This window comes from Cnephaeus nilssonii, assembly GCF_951640355.1.
Source record: "Cnephaeus nilssonii genome assembly, chromosome: 17".
Taxonomy (NCBI): domain Eukaryota; kingdom Metazoa; phylum Chordata; class Mammalia; order Chiroptera; family Vespertilionidae; genus Cnephaeus; species Cnephaeus nilssonii.
The window spans coordinates 1,531,931-1,543,141 of NC_137088.1; the positions used below are offsets into that span (position 1 = coordinate 1,531,931).

The window sequence follows — 11,211 nt, forward strand, 5'->3', positions numbered from 1 at the left end:
AAAATGCTGCTAAAATCTGGTGCACGCCCTGGTGGACTCCTCTGTCACCCGCAGCCCGTCCTGGGGGCCTCAGCTCTCCAAAGCATAAGGGTCCAGAAGAGCCTTTAGATCGGCCACTGCCCCCGGTGTTCTGGTGTCTCAGCCCCGCCTAAGCCTCAGATTCTTCGTGGGGACCCAGGACGGCCGCTGTCCCCACGTCCTGGATGGTGGGGGTCCCACAGGACGGGCAGAGAAGAGCGCAGAAACGACCACACACCGTGCGGTCAGGGCGCTCTCCCGGTCTGGGCCTCGGCGTCTCGCAAAGCCCTGCTGCCTGCAGAGGCTCATGGGGTGTGGCGGCCAGTCTCCCTCTGTCCCGGCTGCGGGAAGCGGTCCCCAGGCAGGACTGTGGCCACCCGCCAGGCCCTAGAGGCGAAGTCTCGCAGAGAAAGCCAAGCTGCTAGCCCTTGCCTCCTCGTCAGGCTGCGCTGCCCACTGGTTAGGGCCATGGGCTCTGGTTTTCTGCAGTCACTGAGTGTGAGGGGCTCACAGCTGGGTTTGCGGCAAGAATGGATTTGGGCTGGCTGTACCCCTTCTCACTCTACGGCAGAGCTCCCCAGGCAACACCGCCCCTGCCCAGCACATAGGCCCCAGGGGCACAGTGCATAGGAGCTGGGGATAAGGCCTGGCAGTGTCTCGCTGCGCTCCAGCCTCTGCGCCCTCCTGGGCACAAGCACAGGCCAGGGAGGCTCGGTGTCAGCCATTCTTTTTTTGTTAATTCTCACCGGAGGGTATCTTTCCATTGATTTTTAGAGAGAGTGGAAGGGAGAGAAAGAGACACAGAGAGAAACGCCGATGTGAGAGAGACACATCAATTGGCTGCCTCCCACATGCACCCCGACTAGGACCAGGGATCAAGCCTGCAACTGAGGTACATGCCCTTGAGGTACATGCCATTGACTGGAATCAAACCCACGACCCTTCAGTCTGCAGGCCGACGCTCTATCCACTGAGCCAACCGGCCAGGGCCTCAGCCATCCTGGTTTAATGCTCTGGACCAGTTTAGACACTCGGAGACCCCCTCATGAAGGTAATGCTGCAGCAGTTTGGGCCTGGGGATCTTTGGGAGGTTAGTCGGTGTACTGGGGCTGGGGACCTGGGGGCCCCCGCTGTCGCCGCCACAGTGGCCGCTCTGGGACGGCTGGCAGAAGTTCTGCTGGTAGGTGGTGCGGGTGCGGGGAGACTGGATCTGCACAAAGTGGACGAGGCGCTGAGGGGGGTCACTGGGTCCCGGGCATAAGCGGAAGTTGGACTGGTAGGAGGATTCCAGGGGCCGCTGCTGGCACAGCTCCAGCTCGCCGGAGGCCCAGTGCAGGAAGGTGGGCCGCTGACACAGGCGCGCCAAGTCTTTCCGCCTCCCGATGCCCTGCAGTAGGCAGTAGGGACCCTTCTCAACCGTATGGGCCCTTGGCCCACAGTCCTGGCATCAGGCTTTGCCTTGGGTGCCTCCTAAAGCTCAGCCTGCCCGGTGATGCCTGGCTTGTGCCTGAACCCCTGCCTCCATTCCGAGTGAGGCCCCAGAACGGCAGTGGCCTGGGACACTTGCACATTGTCAGGCAGGGGAAACCAAAGCTCGCTGTGTCCCAGCCCTGCCGGGAGCCCCTCCCGCACTCACCCCCTCCCTGCTCAGCTCCCGCCTGGGCGCCTTCCCCTCGCACTCACTTTGTCGAAGGAAGTGCGGTTGTCGTGCTTGGAGAAGAAGTGCTGCCGCACTGGCTCCTTGAGAGAGAGAAGGCAATGGGGGAATGGTGCTCACCTGCCCCACGCAGTTCCTCAGGACCCAATGAGGGAAGGTGCCAGGAGCACCGCCCTAACCTGCTACACTGCTACCACCCGAGAGGACAGACACAGATGAAAGCAACGCCTCCCTCTGGGACCCCCCCCCCCCGAACCCCTCCCCTGGGACCTGTCCCAAAGCAGCGCCTCCAGGCCGCCATGAGGAAGGGCTGAGGCCTCGGCCAGGACCTCCTGCCCCCAGGGGAGTGGCTCAGGATTCACACAGAGCCCTCACCTGTCACCCAGGATTAGGCGTGGTTCTCTCCTCCCCTCTGTCCACACCTACTCCCCCGTCAGCAGCCCAAGCTCTTGACCCTGCCCACCACCTGGAAATGGACGTTTTTCTCTCTAGTCAGGCTCCCTCCTGAATTCCAGACTCAGCAGCTCACCGTAGGCATCTAATGCAGCGTCCCAACCCGTGGTCCGTGAGGTCCGAAAGGTTGGCAACTGCTGGTCTAAGGGGCATCTCACACACATGACTGAGCTCTGGATCATTCCCCAAACCCACTCCTGCTACAGCCTCCCAGCTCAGGTCACAGCAGCTAGATCCAGCCAAACACCACAGAGACCCCTTGATTCCTTCTTTCACACCTTACATCCAACGTGCCAGGAATCCTGTTGGTATTTCAACATGCGCCCAGGCCTGGAGCACGCCTCAGCGTGGCCACGGCTTCCCCTGGTCCAGGCGCCTTCCTCTGCCTTAATCACTGCAAGAGCTTCACACCTGGATTCCCTGCCCTGCGCTCGCTCCCCACCTACTGTCCTCTTCGCAGGCAGAACAACTCCTAATGCATGAGTCCATTCACACCGTTTGCCAAAGGTCCCTCGTGTTTGTAAAAGCCAAGTCATCACAGTGGCCCGTGAGCCCCACACGGCACTGCTCCTCCATCACCTGCAGCCAGCCGCACCCTCCCTGCCCGCAGGCACACCAGCTGCTCCCGCCTCCAGCCTGTGCCCCTGCTCTTTCTGCCTGAGATTCTTCTGGCCATGACTCCTCCTCACCTTCCTCTTGGGAAGTCCTCCTCGCGCACTACCCCAGCAGTCCCATCACCCCAACTCTGCATTTCTCCCCTTCTCGCGTCTACAGGACTATATATTCTGGTTGCTTATTGTCTGCTTTCTCTCTGCCTTGCTCACATCTGTAACTCCGTCACGAGAACAGTGCCTGGCCGAACACAGTGCCTGGTCTGAGGCGTTCGGTCTCGGCTGGGTTGGGGAGTGAGCAATGGCTGATGGCAGGTTCCTAAGTAAAAGGCCTGGGTAGCTTCACCCCCATCTCTGAACCAGGATGCTCGGGGGGAGCCTGTGGTGTGTGCCTTTGATAAGCTCCTCCGCTGGGACCTCCTCCTTAGACAGCTAGGACAGGTCTCCAACCAGAATAAAAGCTTCAGGAAGGTGCGAGGCCAGCCAGCCTTACCTTCCATTCCTCATAACACAAGGTGACATCACAGGGATTAAAAACCCAGGTCACTTTTAGAAAAAAAACAACGGGAGAAAAATCTTCAGAATCTAAAGCCAGACAAAGAGTTCTTAGACTTGATCCATAAAAAAAAGGAAGACCCATAAAAAATTGATAAATTGGGCCTCATCAAAATGAAAAACTTTTGCTTTGTGAATGTCCATGTGAAGCAGCTGAAAAGACAAGCTACAAACTTGGAGAAAATATTTGCAACCCACATACTCAGTGAAGGACTATAATACCTGGAACGCATAAAGAACTCTCACAGCTCCACAGTAAAATAACAAACTATCCAATTAGAAAACTGACTAATGACAAAGACATTTCACCAAAGAGGATATGCAAATGGCAAGTAACACATGAAAAGAAGTTCACCATCATTAAACATTCAAGAAATGAAAATTAACCACCGTGTGATGTCACAGGACATCAATCATAATGATTAAAATTAAAGATAGAGCCGGCGACAAGTGTTGGTGAGAATGGAGAGAAACTGGATCCCATACACACTGCTGGTGGGAATGTGAAAGCTACAGCTACTCTGGAAAATAGTTTGGCCGTTTGTTTTTAAAACCAAACATGCAACTTCTCTATGACCCAGCAACTGCATGCCTGAGCATTTATTCCAAAGAAATGAAAACCTATGTTCACTCCAAAACCTGTACACAAATAGTCATGGCAGCTTTAGTTGTAAGAACCAAAAACTGGAATCAGCCCAGATAGTCTGTAATAGGTGAAGAGTTAAACAGGCATATACATACCACGGACTACTATCAGTAAAAAAGGAATGACTCATCGATACAACCACTGGGTGGATCTGGAGGAAATTACGCCGAGTAAGAAAAACCAATCCCCGATAGTTCCACGCTCTATCATTCCAGTTAGATAACACTTTGAAGTGACAAAGTTTTAGAAATGGGAGAGAGATTGGTGAATGCCAGGGTTAGAGACAGGGAAGGTGGAGAGCGGGAGACGGGTGTGTGTGGCCATAAAAGGGCAGCACCAGGGACCCTGGTGATGTATCTTGACTGTGGTTTGGGTACACAAACCTACACAGGCAATAGAAAGTTCTAGATCTTCATATCCACACACAAGTACAAGTGAAGCTGGGGAAGTCTGGGTGAGAGGTGAATGCATTCATGTCAGTGTCCTGGCTGTGATGTTGCACTATCGCTTTGCACAATGTCACCATTGGGGGAAACTGAGCAAAGTGTAGAAGGAATCTCTATTATTTCTCACCACTGTGTATGTGTCTACAATCATCTAATACAAATTTCAATTTAAAAACCCTGGGAGCCTGGTAAGAATGCGTCCTCCCCCCCGCCCCGCCCCTTGCCCAGGCAGCTGAGTGTCTGCCCCAGGAGAATGTCACCTACATTTTTGTTCTAAACCATCTAGGGCTCCTTTTCCACCAAGTGGTGAAAACCATGGTCTCTGGGCAGGTGGGGCTCAGGGGCTCAGGCTGAAGAGGCCTTGGGGGGTGGGGGCAGGGGTCTCCTGAGAGGGGCTGTGTTTGCATGTGGGAGGCAAGGGCCCCCATGGAGGCCGCCAGTCTGCAGACACCGGGTGCTGAGGGCAGAACCTCTGCGGCTGCCTGAGGATGTGGGACAGGGACCCACAGTTACAGCACCGCCAGGGGCCGGCCTGCCCCAGCCATGACCCAGGACTAGAATGACATTTCCCAAGAGTCGGGCAATCGAGGCTAGGAATCAATCAGTCTGGTTTGGAAGAGAGCAGAACTGTCTCGTGTCTGAATGCCCTGGATAAGATGCCTGCTCGCCACGTGAGAGGAGAGGGAGTGGGTGCTGCCCGTGGGAGGATGTAAGGGCAGCTGCAGGGAGCCTGGAGACCCCCACGCCTCCCCATTAACGCGAGAGCGTTAATGCGCCTCCCTGGGCAGCCCCACTACTTGCAACCGCTTCCCACCTGGGAGCAGCTAGAGGCTTGGCATCGACACAACCTGAGCCCCGCACACAGGCCTGCTGCCGGGGCTCGGCCAGCACACACTGACACAGCCAGTCTCCACTTCCACCAAGACGTGTCCGCACTCTGGCCCTGGCGCGATGCTCCAGTCTGGGGGCTCCCACAAACACCCAGCAGGAAGCCCGGGGCGCCTCTGTCCCCACACTACGCAGGCCTGGACTCTCGCAGGGGAGGTGGCCCTGGCTCAGTGGGCAGTGCCCAGGAGCGCCAAGGAGGTCCCAGCTCTGCAGCATGGCAGCCTCCGGGACCTGCTGGGGCTGAGTCAGAGGGCAGATCCAGTCGGACCTGGCTGAAGCCTGGGAGCAAGGCGCTGCTGGGCCCCTCCCCTGCGCCCCGGTGCCTCCCTATGGCCGGGAAGCCCTGGAGGAGGGGAGGGGAGAGGAGAGAGGAGGGAAGGGGAGAGGTCTGCTTCCCTGTCCCTCAGGCCAGCCCCACAGGTTCCAGAGGCCATGCCTTCCCCGAGGCCCTCCCCAGCCAGACTACCTTCCCCTTCGGGCCCACCTGCCAGACTACCTTCCCCGAGGCCCTCACCTCGCCCCTCTGTACTGCACCCTCCTGAGCTCTGTCCCGAGTGGGCTTCTCCCTGTTGCCCTGTTGGGACCCCTCCTTGTCTCCGGCCCGGAAGCGGGCGGCCTGAGACCTGCACCCTCTCCCGCCGTTTTCGGCTGAACTCCAGGCTTCCTCCCTGGGCTCCGGAGGCCTGGCGCACCCGGGCCCTGACCCTCCTCCCTCTCGGCAGGAGGTCACCGCGTGGGCTCCTCCCGCTCCGCCTGCAGGGCGAGACCTGACCTCTGGGGACGAGGGCCAGGCCCAGGACGCCGGGGTCCGCCAGCTGCGTGGGGGGCCGAGGGGCTCCCGGAGGAGCAGGGCCGGTACCTTGCATCGCTGCAGGAACACTGTGGGGGGCTGGGGCTTGGCCGCCAGGCGGTATTCGAGGGCGCTCTCATTCTTGAACTGGCCTCGGTAGTGCCCATAGAAGCCATTGTTGTGCTGTAGCAAAGGCAGGCGTGAGGGCGCGCCCACCCCCCCACTCCCGAGCCTCGGACCCAGGGCCCCAGAGGCTCCAAGCCGCTCCGGGGAGTTTCTGGCCGAACAGGAAGCATCCGAAGTGGGGGCGCCCCGAGGACAGCGGGCGGCCGCGCTGGCCCCGGGGAGGGCCGCGTGCCTGTGGGGGGATCAAGCTTAGGCCTCAGGGCACACGGGGTTCGGGGCCGGGACCCTGGAAGGGGCGGCGGGAAGGCCCAGTCGGCCCGGGGCCTGGGGGGGCGCAGGGGACCCCTTACCCAGGAGCCCACGAGCGCACTCTGCATCCTTCCGGGAGGACCGGAGCGCACTTTCCGCTCGTCCCGGAGCCGCCGCGGCGCAGGCCCGCCCGTTGCCTGGTGACCGACTGTGACCGCACAATGCCTGCCGCTGGGCGGGAAGGCGGCCCGCACCCGGCGGGGGCCTCGTGCAGGGGAGCCCCCGACTCCGCTGCCGGGCGTGCGGTCACGGCACCCCGGGAACCCCGCGTCTGGAGCCCGCGCAGCCGCACGCAGGGGCAGGGGCCGGCGTGGCGAAGGCGCCGGAGCAGACACGCGGCCGGGCTGGAGCCTCGCGGGGTGCGGCGCCGGAGCGCGGGTCGGCCGGGACCAGGGGCCTGCGAGGGGCGGACGGCGGGCCCGGAGGCCGGGAGACCCTTCCCAGCCGCGGCGCCACCAACCCGCTCCCCGGGCTGTGCGCAGCCCGCCCGCCATCCCCAGAGCAGCCGCCGCCCCGAAAGCACCCGCTGCGGAGGCTCCGGGGACAGAGCGGCGGCGGGTCCGGGTTCGAGTCCCGTCAGGGCACGTGCCCCGCCTGCGGCTCCACGCCCGCAGGAGCGACGGGCCCAGGGCGCCATGTCTGAAGGCCCGCCCTGCGCCCGCTCCCCGCCTGCTGAGGGCGGAGGGGAGCGGGGCGGGGGTGGGGTCACCGCTACCCCATCACCCCGCCCGGCGGCGGGCTGGGGCCCCAGCCCCAGGGAGGGCAGCGGCGCTTTTAACGGGCTTTTGGCGGGACTTTCCTGGGCGGAGACCGCCACACCCGGAGGGGAGAGCGGCACGCGGTCCCCCAAGGGCCTGTCCCGTGACGTGACCTAAAGGCCAGGCCCCGGGGAGGGACCAACTCAACTGCGCCGTGAACCTCACACTGCGAGCGCGGCCCACGAGTCCTCTCCTCGCCCCACAGCCGCCCTCCTCTGGGGAGAGGCCGGGCACCCCTCCCCGCCTCCCCCCACACCCTCTCGGCTCCTCGGGCTCCCGCCTCCTGGGCCTCAGTGCAACCTGCTCCATCCACCGCCTTCACGGCGGACCCCACCCTGCTTCATGGTTTACTTTTTAAAAGTATTTTTATTGCTTTCAGAGCTGGAGGAAGAGACATCAACTCAGAGAGAAGCATGGCCCGGCGGCCTCCGCCCCCCACGGGGCATCCAGCCCGCGACCCGGCACGTGCCCCGAGCGGAAGGGACCGGAGCTCCTGGAGCCACGCGGCCGGCCTGGTTCCCGGTGTGACCGCCACCCAGAGCCACACCCGCCCTCCGGCGGCTCCCGCTTCACGCCCAGGGGCCCCGGGCGCTGTCTCTCCTCCGTCCTCTCTGCTCCGGCTCCCAGCTGGGCCCCCTCTGACCGCGGCAGCTCTCCCCGGCCACTCCCCTGCCCAGCGCTCCTCGGCCCACGCAGGACCCCCCACGCCCCGGCCCCTGGGCGCCCTTCCACTCCGCAGGCCGCGGGCAGGTGGCTTCGGTGGCCCCGCAGTGGGTCTGCTTCGGCGCCGGGGTGGCGGGCGGGGCGCGTGGGCGGCAGCTGGGGGAGGGGGAGGGGCACGCCTCACGAGGTGCGCGTGCGTGGACCTGGCCAGGATCCCAGCCGTTAAAACCGTTAGAACCGTTGAAACTATTAGTCACGTGCTGCAGCAGGGGCCGGGCCCAGGGGGCGGGGCGTGATCCCCATTGGTCAGAGCAGGCCCTGGGGGCGGGGCCGCGCATGCCTAGCGGCTTCCTCGGGGCCCAGGGCTTTGGAAGCCAGAACGGCGCCCTCGGGCCCAGGCGTGTGCGGCCTCAGAAGTGGCGGCGGGCGGAAGGGGTTCGGGCTGGCTCTCGGGGCGCGGGGAGGAGGGGGACAGGTGGGAGCCCAGGGAATTCCCAGGGGCCTCGAGGGGGAGTTTCCAGGACTCAGGATTCCTCGCTGGAGCGCGCCTCGCGGTTCCTGGCCCCGCTCCTTCCTGCGAGGGCGACGGCGCTGGTCCTCCCGGAGCCCGACTTACTCGCCCCGGCCCCCGAGTCTGGCCGGGCAGTCGGGTGGACGGGAAGCCGGGGAGGCCGACGGGGTTTGCCTCGCGGACCAGGCGCGGGGCTCTGGGTTAGTCCCGGGCCGGAGCACGAAGCGGCCGATGAGAGACGAGGGCTGCGGGAGGAGGGCGGGCCTGGCTGAGGCCGGAGGGGCCACCGGCTGAGGGGGAGGAGCGGAGGGTACGTTCCCACCCCCATACCGTGGCCTCGGGATTCTCCGCGGTGAAGACTTGGTCGGATTGGGGCTCTACGCCCGGAGGCCCCCTCTTCAGCCCACGTGTTCTCCCCTGCCCTCCACCTTGCCAGGGCCCTTCCTGTGGAAATGGCCGCGTTCCTTTTAATGTTTTGATGGATTCAGAGGGAGGGAGAGGGTTAGAAGCATCAATGGTGAGGGAGTCGTTGATGGGCTGCCTCCCGCACGCCGCCCCCTGGGCACTGGGGACCGAGCCTGCCCCCGGGCGGGTGCCCTGACCAAACCCAACGGTGCCCTGAGCCAGGCGGCGGGCCACAGGGTCGCATTCTTCACTCACACCTTCACTTCGGTGCTTCCTTTCATAGGATTGGGGTGGGGGGGGGTGCCCTGGAAACCTTGGCAAGGTGTGCCTTCCCGTCCCGTTCCCGTGCCTTAGGGCGACCAGTGCCCTCCCTAAGCCCGCCCTCCTCCGGGCAGGGAGGTCACCAGCGGGTTCTGCCGCTGAGAAGGGAAGAGCCAGACGGAGCGTGAGGACAGGTGACCGCCACGAGGCTGAGCACATCAGCACCGCGTGCTCCTCAGAGTCCAGGGGATAACCACGGAGTTCCTTCTCCCGCATTGAAGAAACCCCCTAAGAATAAGTCGCCCGGCTGGAGTGCTCAGTGGACTGTGCGTTTCCCAGGCATCAAGAGGTCGCTGGTTCGATTCTGGTCGGGGCACAAGCCCGGGTTTGGGGCTCCAAACCCAGTAGGGGACCCATCAATGATGTTTCTATCCCTCCCCTCTAAAAACAAAACTTTTTTTTTTAAGACAAGAAAGCTAAAAACCTTAAATAAAAAGGAAGTTAGATCTGGAACTAGGGGAGCAGTATTCTAAACCCAAAGCCACATGCTATAGAAATTACTCTCCTCCCATCAGCATAGACCGAAGTGGAAGACAAGAGGATTTGTCTTGTAGATTGAGTATAATGGCCTTAAATAATGGTCTTGTGATGATGTGTATCAAATTGTCTATATCCTAAATCTAGACACTAGGCCAGTGATGGGCAACCTTTTGAGCTTGGTGTGTCAAACTTCGCCAAAAAACTGAGCATAACTCGGATAGTATGTCACTCTGAGGAAAAAACTAACTCCAAGACTCTAGTCGCAAATGTTTCATCCTCAGGAGCAGCAAATGTTTCATCCTCGGCATGCAGCCGCGTGTCATCAGAAATGGCTACGCGTGTCACTGCTGACACGTGTGTCATAGGTTCGCCATTACTGCACTAGGAGGAGGAATTTCTGCTAATGTGGATAGAAGAAAAACTTGGACTGTCCAAGAAATAAGTAAACCTGAGTCAGAAATCTAATATTTACTTCAATTCACCTTCTTTCTTTAAATATGTAGTAAGTCTGTGCTGATCTAGGGACCTGAAATATAATAATTGGAAGACAATCATATGTATTTTTAAATCTGTGGATACTTGGAAAGTTTTGCTCCATTGTCTTAATTTAGATCCCAAGTATTTTTTTCCTCTAATTTCACAGTAAATATTTTCTGAGTACCTATTAGGTGCCAGGCACAATTACTAGATTCTGGGAATATAGCAGTGAACAAAACAGACAAAAATTCCTGTTCTCAAAGAGGTTAACATTATAAAACAAGATAAAATATATAGTGTATTACAATGGTGATGTACTGTGGAGAAAAAGCAAGGGAGAGATATAGTGATGGTTGAGGTATGATTTTTAATAAATAATTGAGAGAACACCTAAAGGAGGTGGGGAGGCCTATGATGTTGATAATCTGAGCGAGGAGTGAACCAAGTGGAGGGAGCAGGGAGCTGAAGTTGGCGTGTGCCCAGCAAGGGGGAGCAGCAGTGAGAAGCCCCATGAGAGGTGTGGAATAGAGTGCAGATGAGAGGCAAAGCTCAGGGGAGACTGCAGAGGACACTGAAGACAATCAGAACGCTGGCTTGTGTTTTGAGAGGGTAAAGCAGTGGAACAAAGGGGTAATCTGACTTAAGGTCCGAGTGACTGCTTTGTAGAGAAGAGAATATGAAATGGGAGAAGGGGAAATCAGGGAAACCAGTCTGGAGGCCATTGCAGTCATCCAAGCTGGTGGCAGTAGAGTAGGGGTGTCAGGTTTAGCAAATAAAAATATAGGCCACCCGTTTGGTAAAGTACAAGATTGTCTAACCCCGTGGTCGATTGACAATGACAGATGGAAAACACATGTGTGCGACTGGCACCAGCGAGAGCTTTATGTGTATCGCGCATGTTCGAGTCAACTTAGCCTTTTATAGATATAGAATAAACTTGCTTAATTAGACCTGCTTTCTGATTTAGCTAAACTTTTCCCAACCTACTGAAGCACTCCAACTTCTCTTTTAGGTAATTGTCAGCAACACAGCAGTAAATATCAACACACAGCTTATTATTGTAGATCATGCAGGGAGAACAAAGGATAAAATATTTA

The 11,211-nt window shown here is 59.4% G+C and overlaps 1 protein-coding gene across 1 annotated transcript; it reads right to left on the bottom strand.

Moving 5' to 3' along the window:
- Positions 1-1,009: 1,009 nt before the first annotated feature.
- Positions 1,010-6,628, bottom strand: CIMIP7 (ciliary microtubule inner protein 7; the record flags this gene model as incomplete). The annotated part of the gene is made up of 4 exons (XM_079795737.1): positions 6,541-6,628; positions 6,134-6,247; positions 1,702-1,758; positions 1,010-1,426 (listed from the first exon to the last, which is right to left on the bottom strand). The coding sequence occupies exons 1-4, from the start codon at positions 6,565-6,567 to the stop codon at positions 1,010-1,012; spliced, it is 615 nt and encodes a 204-aa protein (XP_079651863.1). The 5' UTR covers positions 6,568-6,628.
- Positions 6,629-11,211: the final 4,583 nt, after the last annotated feature.